At 43.5% G+C, this 13,025-nt stretch overlaps 1 protein-coding gene across 1 annotated transcript in view; it reads right to left on the bottom strand.

The window, feature by feature from the left end:
• The window catches only part of CELSR1 (cadherin EGF LAG seven-pass G-type receptor 1), a 164,278-nt gene that overhangs the window by 93,621 nt on the left and 57,632 nt on the right, over positions 1–13,025 (bottom strand). Inside the window, exon 2 of the mRNA XM_031059007.1 lies at positions 3,134–3,772. Within this exon, the coding sequence (XP_030914867.1) occupies positions 3,134–3,772 (639 nt within the window). The remainder of the gene's footprint in view (positions 1–3,133; positions 3,773–13,025) is intronic.

Genomic DNA, 13,025 nt, shown 5'->3' with positions numbered 1-13,025 from the left:
AAGAAGTTAGAGGTTGTAAGTCTGGAAAAAAAAAGGATTAAAAATATATATACTTCCTCACTCACATCCTTACATCACAGGAAGTGAAGTTCCAAATCACCCCAGCCTAGGCAGTAATCAGGTTTCAGAAATACCTTGTGGAAGCTCAGTTTACCTTTGTGCCCGTAACAGAAGACTCCTGAAGACAGAGAAACTTTCATCATGTATAAATGACTAACAATTACATGGAACCAAATGGAGGGCTTCAAAGCAGGGTGGAAAAATGGAGGGAAATTCCATCCTATTAAGATAGGACATAATTGTCTTGTACAGGAAATAAACACTATATTTTTAGCAGGTGACTAGTCAGATAGAATCAGTACAGGGTTATGATTGTGTAGTGATTTCTCATCAAATTGCAGCCTATCTCCCCAGAGAGATGACAGATCTTAGTATTTTCTTATAATTATTTTTCTATGTAGGCTCTTAATTGGGAAATGGAAACATGAGAGCTCCCAAAGCAGGCTGCATTTCATAGACTATTACCATTCATATTTCATCTTTTACAATTAATTGAAAGATTTATAGGTACCTCATAGCAGTATGTTACTACACCAAGCTACTACCATGATAAAATTTCAGTAATACCAGAGTCCTCCAACCTTCAGACTTGGCAATTCCCTGCTCATTCCAATTTATGGCCCCTGCATTCCATGAGCCAAGACACACTGCTGCTATTGAAACCAACCTGTGCTATTTACATATCAAACAGATAGAAAATCTGGAATGCTGTAAACAATAAATTCACATCCAAGCTGAAAACACAATATTATGATTAATAGTCATAAACTGAACTTGCAAATGGATATGAATATATTTAAATTATTAAAATCATAGGTAAAATAACAATACTTTAAGGAGATTGGGACAAAATTCAATAATGCACCTTCATGAAATATTTCTGGTAACAGATTTCTTGTTGATAACATTTTCAACCTTACTCTGTAAAGGGGGTGAAAATCAAGGAACTAATGGCCACCATATGTGGGTAGATGTTTGGGTTTGATGAACAAAACATTGTTATGCAACATGGAACCTAAAAGCATCAAAGTAACTTCAACCAATCCCATATACAGATACTAAATTTCTACTGCATTCATCCAGTGATAAGCCAGAAATATTGTACAATATTTGCATTGATTCATCCAGTGATAAGCCAGAAATATTCTACATCAATTTTTGGGATAAAGCATTCCAGAGCCCTCTTTATCATGGTTGGAAGTGTTTTTCCCTGGCCAATCTGAATGTGATCAAACTGTCCTTCCACAGAAGAAAGTGTTTCACTCAAGTGTAGCTAACTCTGAAACCTAAAGACAACAAAGCTATACGCAGTGCTCCCTCCTTAACTTCTGACCACTTTAATATCCCAACAACAGGACAGTTAATTTTTAACTCAACAACTATGCACTGAAAATAGACTTACAGATCAAATCTTTCTTTGTGTATGAATAATATGGTGCTTCTCTTCTAAATATGTGCTGTTTGTTCTGACTACAGCATTAAGTATTAAACACGTTCATCAATTATTAATATAAGCTTATTATCTTTCATTCTAAAAGTGTATTTAGCCTTTTTTTCTGAGGATTTCTAGCAAGAGATTCTAAAAATGCGATGGAATGCATGTCATTCCAAAACTAAGACATGAATATATTAACTTCATTTTTATGCATATCCTTGATTAATGAATCTTGCTACTTCCTATTTACAGTAAAATAATATACAAACATTTTAAATGAAATCTACTGATCATAAAATCTATTTTGTGATGCCTAGTTCTGTGTGTATTGTGTATTTATGGATAATGGGCATTCAAATGTATTTCACTGTGGGACTCATTCATGAGAAGCTTGATGTGAAAGTAACTCCTCAACAAACACCAAATATCCCAACCATCTCACAGTTCTATTCAGGGTTTCTCTCATCATGCAAAAAATTTTTTCTCATCTTATCAGATTGGTCCTGCTGCCCCAAGCCCTACATAAATTTGAGGGAGCATCTCCTGTCCCCTGTGCAGGGAAAAGCACAGTTCCTTTGCTGCCATGTCCCTGCTTGCTAACTCCTGGCTCCTTCCACAGCCACATTTTTGATGACAGCCCTGAGGTAAAAGCCAGAGACTGTGAAGGAAAAGCCTTCCACCTGGAGGGCTGGATCCACATCAACGAAATTTTTTTTACATCAGAATTTAAATAATTTATGGTTTCAATTTTTTATAACTTCAGCAGTGAGAGGCAGTGTTGGGAACCAACCCCCTCTGCTCCACCCCTTGTTTGCAGGGGTCACAGCAGACATTGCTGAGCTGTCAGTGTAAATTACAGCTGGCAGCACGACAGTGCAGAATGCTTAAATGTGTGTGCAATTTCAAATACATAAATAATCTCACTGACTTTACTGAAGCACCAGAAAACATTCACCTAATGTTCTTTTGTAACTTCTCAGGAGTATTTGAGAAGCCGCACTTTGATCTTTATTAGCTGTCAAGTCCATGATGAGGCAAAGTATGTTCCTCAGTGGGCTGTGGAGACAGGCCTGGAAGCAGCTATGTCCTTCTGGAGTTTTATCTGAACATTTACAAACCAGAGCTGAGTTACAGCATTTCCCTTAAGTGTGCATTACTGCAGCTTTTTAGGAACAAGAACAATGCTAATGCTCTGTGCTGGCTGATGACCAAGGGCTGAGGAGCTCCTACCGAGGCTGTGCACCCACACTCTGCCCCAGTAGGTGAAGGGGCCTGCAGTGGGTTTACATGCAATCCCATGAACCAGGAGATGTGTCCCACCTTTTTCCTTCCAGACAGAAGAAATGTGTCTGCATAAAGCATTTTGAGCAGAAATTCACACAGTGCAAATCTCTTCAGCAGCTGACAGTCCCCGTGCATGACCTGGAGCAGGGCACCGTTCCTACCACTGTGCACACACAGAAACACGGGACTTATCCACCCTAAGTGACACCCACAAACCTTCTCCTGACTAGAAGGCAGTGCCAGGAGTTTCCCTCCCTTTGCCTAAGAATGCCAGCAATTTCAGCTTGCCACAGAGCTGGCCTGGCTGCTGGTCTAGCATATAAATCACGGGCCCCAGATAAGATAAGCACATACCGGTGTAGTCCTCGTAGCACTCGCAGGTGTAGCCGCCCTCGCGGCTGCGGCAGAGCCCGTTGCTCCCGCAGGGGTTGGAGTAGCACAGGTCGATTTCCGTCTCGCAGTAGTCGCCGGTGAAGCCCGGGGGACAGCGGCACCGCAGCCCGTTGATGGGGTGGATGGGGCGGAACAGGACCGTGTTGGAGCTGATGAATGGCGCCGAGCTGTCGAACTTCAGCACGGAGACGCACTTCATGTAGTTCTCGCAGGGCTCGCGCAAGCAGATGTTGTCGTCGAAAGGCAGCACCCTCTGTGTGGAAATCAGGGTCAGCAGCGTCCTGTTGAGGTAGATCTGCTCCTGCAGGTCCTCAGAGGGGAAGAACTTGTTTCGAATGCCACCAGGGAGCAAGGCTGAGAAGGTCACGTTCAGGATGTTGGAGCTGACGTCCGTGTCGTTTTGGATGTTGAAAACAAAGATGCCGTCCTTGGCGGTGGAGAGCACGGTTGCCACCCCCTCCACAAAGAGGGACAGGAGGGGAGACAGGAACCTCTCCTGGGACATGTTCTCCAGGCGCACTGTGATGCTGTTGGTGAGCATGTCGTCCGTGATGATGGTGACACGCAGGGTGCAGACTGCAGTGACACTGTGAACACCATCTGAAGGGAAGGGAGAAAATAACAGCGATGTCAGAGAGCAGGCTTCAACCTACGGACAGGGAGGCTCCCACAGCCTCCTGCAAATGAAACAGACCTGCAAGACACTGAGTTCTGGGCACCAGGATGAGAGAGGGAAATGTATCCACCTTCTGAAGTTATTACCATTGCCTTTTCTTGGGAAAACAAAATAAAATTCTTTAAGAATTCTAACTCAAAGGACCCAAGACATCTCAAAGAGGCAAGAACACCTGGAGAAGATGCCAGGCAAATAACTAGCAAGGGTTAGTGTGGAAACAGTCTGAGGGCCCTATGATGGGCAAGGGAAACCAAGGGGAACGTGACTCATGACAGTGACTGCTAGACTATAACTGGTACTGGGAAGCTGCTGCCTTTCACAGCACAATACCAAAATTATCTTCTTCAGGTGTGGTCTCATGCTTAAGGAGCCAGAACTCTGCACAGATAGAGAATTATGGCCAGAGCTCTGGATAAGTCATTTAAGGAAACAAGTCTTCACATTTGAGTGGCGGAACTTCTTCATTTCTCACATGTAACTTCTTAAAAATATTTTATGACTATTAGAAAAAAATTTAAATAAAATATGCCTGTAGCAAAAAGCAGACATTTAAAAACTCTTCCATTTTATCCTTCCTTTAAGGCATTTCTGATACTGCTGTGCCTGTTCTGCAATAAAACCCATAATTATAAAAATATAGCACTAATATCTGACACTGGACTGAGAATTGCCACTGTAAAATTTCAGCACACCCTGAGGCTTACAGCAGCGCTGTGAATTTACAAATTCTAGATTATTCTGACATTATAGAAAATAATTATGACACAGTGAGTGCTAAATTTAATCTAACTTCAATGCATGTGTGGAATGGGAAGTTGCATCATCACTGAAATCAAATCACTTACTTTAAATGTGTCTCCTTGTTAACATTAGGGACTCATTAAAATACAGATTGCATTACAGAAAATGTGGTTAGCATCAGAGCAGCATCTAGAAATCCCAGATGAGATCAGGAGTGGCTTCCAGTAGGAAATGTTCTTTCTGAAAGATGTCATAGTGTAAACAAACAACATTAAATGGGCATGAGTTCATCTGAGGAGAGAGATGAACTGATTTGAGTGACCAATATGAGCCCCAGAGTGGGGTCAAGAACAGAGCCCAGTTTCCTTAGGCCACAGCTCAGTGTCACAGCCTTGGTCTGAAGTATCCCAGAGATAATAGTGCACAAGTAACCTGCCATTAAGCCTGGTTTCAATTAAACCATAAGGTATGTGCAGAAATGGATTTTGAATCACATCAATGTAAATTACATCAGGAACTGTGTTTAAATCCATCAGTGTGAGATCAAAAGTCTAACAGCATAGACTGCTAATGTCATTTTGCTAAGGTTTGTTATCTCAAAGTGTAACTATGACCTATTATGGTCATGCAGGAATAGAACAGAAAAAATCAGAATTATTTCTTTCCTACTCACTGTCACCACTCCATCTCAAGTATGGTTTTGTTTTAAAAAGAAATGTATTGTTGGAAGATTTTTCCTCCAGTTTTATAGCAGCAATATAGTAAATCACAGCAGCATAATTAACAAAATGGCTTCTGACTCCCTCCTCCTATCAGGTTGTCTATGAAAGCTCAGCTGTTGACTTTTTCCCCACTAAAGCAGCCTTTATCCAAATAGAAAAATCTCTTCTTCTGTGTGCTACTTGAACTACTGCCTGGCTAAAACCAGTCCACCAGGAGGGGACATTGTCTGGAGTAATCTGTTTGACTTCTCCCAGGTAACTAGTGACAAGACAAGAGGAAATGGCCTCGGGTTGCTCCAGGGGAGGCTTAGATTAAGTATGAGGAAGAATTTCTCCACCAAAAGGGTGCTCAGGCATTGGAACAGGCAGCCCAGGGAAGTGGTGGAGTTGCCATTCCTGGAGGTGTTTAAAACATGTGTGGATGTGACCCTTAGTGACATGGCTAAATGGTGGGCTTGGCAAGGCTGGGTTAATGGTTGGACTTGATGATCTTAAAGGCCCTTTCCAAAATAAACAATTCTATGATTCTATGTGCCCATCACAGAAGCTCACATACCAGCTTTCATTTTCTTCCAAGTTTGCAAAAATCTCTTTCTTCTCTTCCTCAGACTCATTCTAGAAATCTGCGGTAACAGCTTCCATCAAGACCCAAAGCAACCTTTACAAATTATTGGTAGCCAAAATCCTCATTGCAAACTCCTCCTGTATGGTCTGTGGATTTCTGGTCAACAGACAATACAGGATTTCCAGTATTTTCATAAATGACATCCTCAGACTAGTTTACCATGTCTATCATTTGCACAGCTCATTCCCCTGAAAGGCCCGAACAAACTATTCATTTTTTTTTTCCTAAAGCAATTGACATTTGCCTGTTTGTCCCATAGGGTGCCTGAACTATTTTGCTATTTGTTGCACAATATGCTACAGAAATTCCCTCATACCAGCCAGAATGCTGGACAATGGGTCCTTTTTTTAAGAAAACACTATGATCTATAGCCCGTGGTATGTATAGTAAGAAGACAAAATAAGATCCACTGTCTGACAATGCAGTAGAGTCTACAAACTGTCATAATCAATATCAACTGTCACAATATGCAAGAGCTTCCCAGCATTCACAACAGCTATTCTGACACAGTTAATAAATCACTGGAAAAAAGCCTGGTGTCAGATACCACACAGCCTCCTTGTTCCATGGGCAGCACAAAAGAAAACTGGGCACAGACATATAGCTGCAAAATGAAGTTGTGTTTTAAAAGCCAACTCAGCTTTGTGCAACCCTGTTGCAGAGCATTAAAATAAAAAGAGAGTAAAAAAGGAGCAGAGCATGTGTACTATAGGCAACAAAAGAACGGCACAGCCATAGAACTGGCTGGACAAGCGCCTCTTTCATATCTCAGTTAGGCTGAGAGCAGCATCACAGGATCTGATCAGCTATTCATTCAGAAACTCAAGGAAAGTTGAAACAATCTGTGGTTTTATGAGACCAAATTAGTATCTATTCTCCTTTCAACAGACAACATTGGCTTTGAGGTTGGGAACAACTGCAATAAAGAAAGTGAAATATTTTTTGTCTTTTTTGGGAAATTATTTAAGTCTTAAATACCCAGTAACATATATGTTTTGAGATTTACAATTGAAATACTCCATTAGTGTTTAAAAGGTTTCCTGCCAGAAATGCCAGAGAATTATCATTAGGAAGTACTGTTTTGTGGAGTGGCCATACTTCGTGGCCTCAGTGTTTGAGGTGCCCACTATATGCAGCTACCAATCTGCTAAAAAGGCTCAAACCATCTGAGCTTCCAAAGGTCTCATGATCCAGCCATAAGAAATCCCTATCATGTTTATGGCAGGTGCAAGATGGTTTCAGTCAGGGGGGTGAAGCAACCTTCAAGTTGCTACACTGGAAAATTCTGGCTGCACTTTACTCTTTGGAGCAGATCTTGGAACAGATGAGTGCACACATATTCCCCAGGCTTAGCTGTCACCAGTTCTCACAGCCATCATCTGGGGGCTTCAGCAAACCTGCTGGGTGCAGGAGTCTTCCTGAAGGAGCTCTAAACATTCAGATCATGCTGGCAGATGGGATGTGCAGGCATCCTGCTAAGAGTGATTTGAGCAGACAGCCTGGATCTTAGCAGCCCCAGCCACCCAGATAGCTTGAGGAAAGGGAAACACAGTGTTTCTTTGGTCCAAAGAAAGAAAAAGGATCCAACCAATCCTTTGTTGGCTTGGCTCCTAAATCCCTGTACCAATGGTTTTTGTCACTTGGTCCTCAAGTTTCTCTTCCATAAAATAGGGATAATAGCACTTAATATGTACACTGTGAAGTAGTGGGTACAGATGATAAAATGTTGAGACACTGGGGTAACAACAAAAGCAACACAAATGTCCTGAAGAAATCATAAAAGGTTCTTCTAAGAGCCATTGCAGCCAAGTTTATCAAAAACAAGGTGGAAACATTAAAATAAGACTCTTACTGTCTCACAGACCCGTGAATGAACAAAGAGAATTCTGAGCAGCCTGGTGGCTACACCAGAAATGTGTTCTTTACAAATATGGTCCCTGCACACTGAATTTTTATTCTGGCAATATTATTCTATGTATAATTTCCACAAAAGCACTCTCTACAAGGTGGAAATCAAAGCAGACTGTTGTCTTTTTAGTCATTGTAATTGATGAATAGGAGACTTAAAACTAGAATTACTCATCTTCATCCTTCATCAAATTAATGAAAAGACCTAATAGCAAACACATACCCTGATGCATTACAAAGAAAAGGGAAGACAAGAAAAGCTGATGAAAGCTTGACACTCTCTAAAACACATTAATAACTAGAAAATTGACTAAATAGGCATTGTTTCATTATTACCTTTACTTTACAACAAACCTTATCAAATCAGATACTTTAATCTCAGCTTTCTATCTTCTCGCAGTCGATAAACCAAAGAATTTTATTATCTAGAAATGTAAACACAGCAAAGTTTAACTGAAATGCATATTTGGCAATGGTAGCACCTGGCCAGAAAGATTCTTTTGTTTCTTAAGTTTGCAGAAATAAAATAATTAACACTATTTTTAGCTTATTACATACAAATGTCTTAGTACCAATTTTGAAAGCTGCATACTTTATACTTTAGCATCAGAGCTGTCTTTCACACATATACCAACCCAAACCCATTCTAATTTTGCTTTATAACACATCTGGAAATAGCAGATGCCAGTTTTTACAACAGCCATGCAAAATCCTTGACTAGCAATCCACAGTTCAAATAACCTGTTGCTCTTCCCAAATCATAAGAAGCAGCCGTGGCCATGGGTAGCAGCCACTGCTTGGTAACAGGCCTTGGAATGACCAAAGCTGCATCCCCATTGCTTCCAGCCATGTCTTTACATACAGGAGTTAATGCACACCCAGCCCAGCACTAAACCTGGAATTTCTGATGAGGATGCTGTGCTTTTAGTGTCCTCTCCACTGCTTGGGTGGCAGGAGCACATCAGTAGCACCAGGTCACAGAAATGAATATTGCAGGCAATGCTTGCCTGTCTGAGCAGGGATGGCACCCAAACCACACTTCCCACTGAGCAAACAGCAGTAAAACATCAACATGTGTCAATAAAAGTGTGACAGAGTGCACAGTCCTGCCCTGAGGATGGCCTCAGAGAATCTGCCACCATTGCAGGGCTGCCACCATTGCAGGGCTGACTCCATTCCTTGCATTGTGCTTCTAACACCATGGGAGCAGATTTAAAATGCATAAAATATCAGTGTGCTAATATTGTCCCTTCCAAAACATTGCTGTAGGCATTACAAAGCTTCACATCCATGAGTAGAAATAAGAACTCTATGAACACCCATTGATAAACTCCTTAAAATATCTTCTGTGTTACAGAAAGTTCAGGAGCTTACAATGCAAAGAAAATATCCTGAAAGAAAATAAACTGCACAGAAAATGGCAGATGAAAACCGAAGCAAGATTCCTTGCTGAACGACCAGGAAGACATGACCAGAAAGGAAGAGGAAAATGGGCATAATTGTGAATTTAAAGATCTCCCATCTCAGGGTTTTCCCAGTTAGCCTCACTGAGGAAGTGTTTCAGGTTAGATAGTGTGTATGACCCCAGTTTTAGTGTACCCTCAGGGCTCCCTGGAAAAGGAAGCAGGTGATGGTTCTGGTCTTAGCTTTCCAAAAGACAAGCATGATGCCCAGTGGCAAATATCCTCTGTGTGTCCCTAAAGAGTCTCTGTTTTGTAGCTGGAACAGCTCAAAGTGCAAAGGTCTCTTTTGCTAGAGAAAAGTGATCTTAAATGGTACAGTAACAGAAAAGTAACATCCATGAGAAATACACTCCATCACTTGCTGTAAAAAACATAACATTTGGTGTGTTATATCCTATTTTTTCTTAGACAGGCACTAATGAATTCTGTCTAAGCCTCCCTTTCCTTGGAATGGGAAACACTGCTGATGAGCAATTCTGTCAATACGGCAAGTTGGGTGCAACTATACAGAGACTGTCCTTGGCCACATGAAGCTTATGTTATTGATATTGTCCCTTTGTTTCAGGCTGCCAGTCAGCTCCCTGCATTTAGGAGCACTGACTGCCAACACAGGTTGTGGGCTTTGGAAACAATATATAAAAATAACTATCTATTATTCACACAGTGCCAAAGGTTCATGCTGGAACCGCTGCTGGAAGAATGTCAAAATCCAGGTCTGCTCCCAAGCCCATTACACCAACAGGAAGATACCCATGGACTTCAGTGGGCTTCACTCCCTGCCAAAATCTGGCCTAGAGCCTTATTCCCAGAGTCACTGCCAGTGCACTCACACAGAGCTTCACTCCCAACCCTGCAGCCCCAGACAAGAACAGTCTGCCCAGGAAATGGTGCAGGGTTGAAAAATCAAAAGAGCAGAAAGCAAAACATGAGGGATGAGCAGGGCAAGCATGTGGACACTAGAAATGTGCTCCATGAACAGCACCTCCTGAGCTGTAAAGGTAGAAAAGGGTTTTCCTAAAATCAGATGTCTGAATCTGTACCTCAACATCTCCCATTTTCCAGGAAGGATGAGCAACTGCAGCCACCCTTCAGCAGATGCTCTGTTTTGAAAACATTGGCCAATGTAGGAATCTATAAAGTTAGAGGGTCAATGTGTGACTGTGCCAGTGACCAGCTCTCCTTAAACCAGCATTAACCACATCACCTCCAGCACCTTCCTGCTGCCACTGCAGCAACTCAGACACCCCAGGGGTCTGTCCCAGGCCACCCAGGCCACGGGGTATGCACCTGGGTCATGGCTGTGCCAGGCAGTGCTTTGCCACTGCACTGCCACATCCCCACTTGTGAAAGGATGTCAGGGTCATTACAAGCAACAGATCCCAACAAGTGTGTCCAGACAGTTCCAGGCAAAGCCACCCCTTCTTCAAACCTTAATGTACTTCTTTTTGCAGAGAAGATGAATATCTGGGACACCTGGGGAGAGTGAGCAGTGGCACTTGGGGCTCTCACCCCACAGTTCCCTTGGCAGCAGCCATAGCTGTACCAGCTAAATCAAACAGCTAAAAATACCCAATTTGTGGGAGGATAAATTGTGCATAAAGGAACTGTGAATTCCTGATGTGCAAAAGAGAAAAAAACCAAACCAATTTTGGCATCATTATCTTTAATGTAGCCTGTGCTGCTCAGGATTATTTACTTTGTACACAATACTGAAAAGAAAAAGAGCATATTTGAGTCTGCAGCTTGAACAGGGGTTAAGTACAAATTGATGCCAACTGGATTGCTCAACATTGTACAAGATTGCTGTTCTGAAACCAGCACCTGCAAGCTGAGAATTTTGAAATGTTAATTGGGTTGATAACACTAGTCTGGGGGAACATTTCCGGAGGGTAGGAGGTAAAGCAAGTTGGATCTGCTGGCAGGAATAAGCCCTCTTGACTTCTCACTGCAGCAAGGCTGAAGATAGACCTCATTTCCTCGAACACCCTCCCACAGAATCACTTCTTGCTCTTCAGGTACCTGGTGCCCATGGGCTATAGCTTCTGTAGAGGCTGAGATGCAGGCAAGGGATGCTGACAGGGATGCAGGAGCAACAGGTTGAACAAGGAAACAAATCCCTGTCCTGAGCATTAAGCACAGGTAGAAGGGATTTGGGACACTGAGAGGGAAGTATGATATGTGGGAAGATAGCATGAGCATGCTAACAACCAGCTCTTTAACGACTATTTAACTAAAGAAGAGATTTCCCTTCTAACTAAAATGCAAAGCAATTTTCCTTCTGGGCTCTGCACACCTCCCTGTACCTCAGCTGGTTTTCCTTGTTAGCAAGGACTGGCCAGACTTCCCTGCCCAGCTGTGCTCAGCAGCAGGGCCAGGTCCCCACCTGTGCATCCTGCCCTGCTCCAGGCCATGCCAGCCCCAATGGGGGGCACAGGCAATGATCCCTGTCCCACTCTGGGCCGCGCCAGCCCTGGTGGGGTGCACAGCTCCAGAGCCCTGCCCTGCTCTGGGCCATGCCAACCCCTGGTGGGGTGCACAGCTCCAGAGCCCTGCCCTGCTCTGGGCCATGCCAACCCCTGGTGGGGTGCACAGCCCAGGAACCCTGCCCTGCTCCCAGTGGGGTGCACAGCCCAGGAACCCTGCCATGTTCCAGGCCGTGCCAGCCCTGGTGGGGTGCACAGCACAGGAGCTCTGCCTTGCTGTAGGCCATGCCAGCCCCAGTGGGGTGCACAGTCCCAAAGCCCTGCCCTGCTCCAGGCCATGCCAGCCCCTGTGGTGTGCACAGGCAAGGAGCCCACCCCGCTGCTTCTCCACAGCCAGCTCCCAGTCACAATGCAGGTTCCAGACTCCCACTAAAGACAAGATTTCCATTTAATGCTAATGTCTGTTGTACAAGCACTGCTGCAAATGTCCATGGAAACTGTGCACTTAAAGCACTCATCTGACCTGTTCAACTGAAAAACCCCTGCTCCAGATCGCTACACCCGATAAATTCACAGACTGACTTGCTGGGGCCTCCAGCACCTCCCATAAAGCTTGATCTTGTTTCATATATAATCAAAACTATTGCCTAATTACTGCAATAATTTTCTCTGAACTTTAAAGGAAGAGGGGTTTAATATCATTCACATTTTCATTCTAATTAAATGCAGAGCTAAATGTTGTTAGCCAAAAGAGTTTCCCAGCAGACTCTCATGGCTTGCAGCCCCATCTCACAGTGTGCTGCAGTGGTGGCAGCAGTGGCTTGGTGGGGCACTGCTGGGCAGGCAGAGATCCCAGCCAGCATTGAGGTGTATGAAGCCCAGGCACAGGGAGCACTGCTGTCCCCTCACCCTACAGCCAAAGGGCTTTTTCTGGGTCTCCAGCTGTACCCAGTGCTACACAGGAGTTGAAAATCCATGGAAGCACTGGACAAACAATTGCAGTCACGGGATGCTCCAGCGTTAAATCTCCACTCAGGCCATGGTCCTCAAGTAAATGATGCATTTTGTGCAGAGGACATAAGAACAGTGTGTTTACCCAGAGATGCTTTTATGTCATTTACCCCACTTCAGAAGGGACAGCCCCTGTGTGAGGAGCTGGCTGTGCTGTGGGGGGACAACCCATGGATCACCATAAAAGCCTCCATTCTCCTCACAGCTACACATCCCCTGCAAATATTTTTACTCAGTGTCTGATTAAAGCAAGAACTTCCCCAAGCAAGCCAGAGCTCTATTCA

This window comes from Geospiza fortis, unplaced genomic scaffold (genome assembly GCF_000277835.1).
Source record: "Geospiza fortis unplaced genomic scaffold, GeoFor_1.0 scaffold424, whole genome shotgun sequence".
NCBI lineage: Eukaryota > Metazoa > Chordata > Aves > Passeriformes > Thraupidae > Geospiza > Geospiza fortis.
This window is presented reverse-complemented; position numbering and strand designations above follow the sequence as displayed.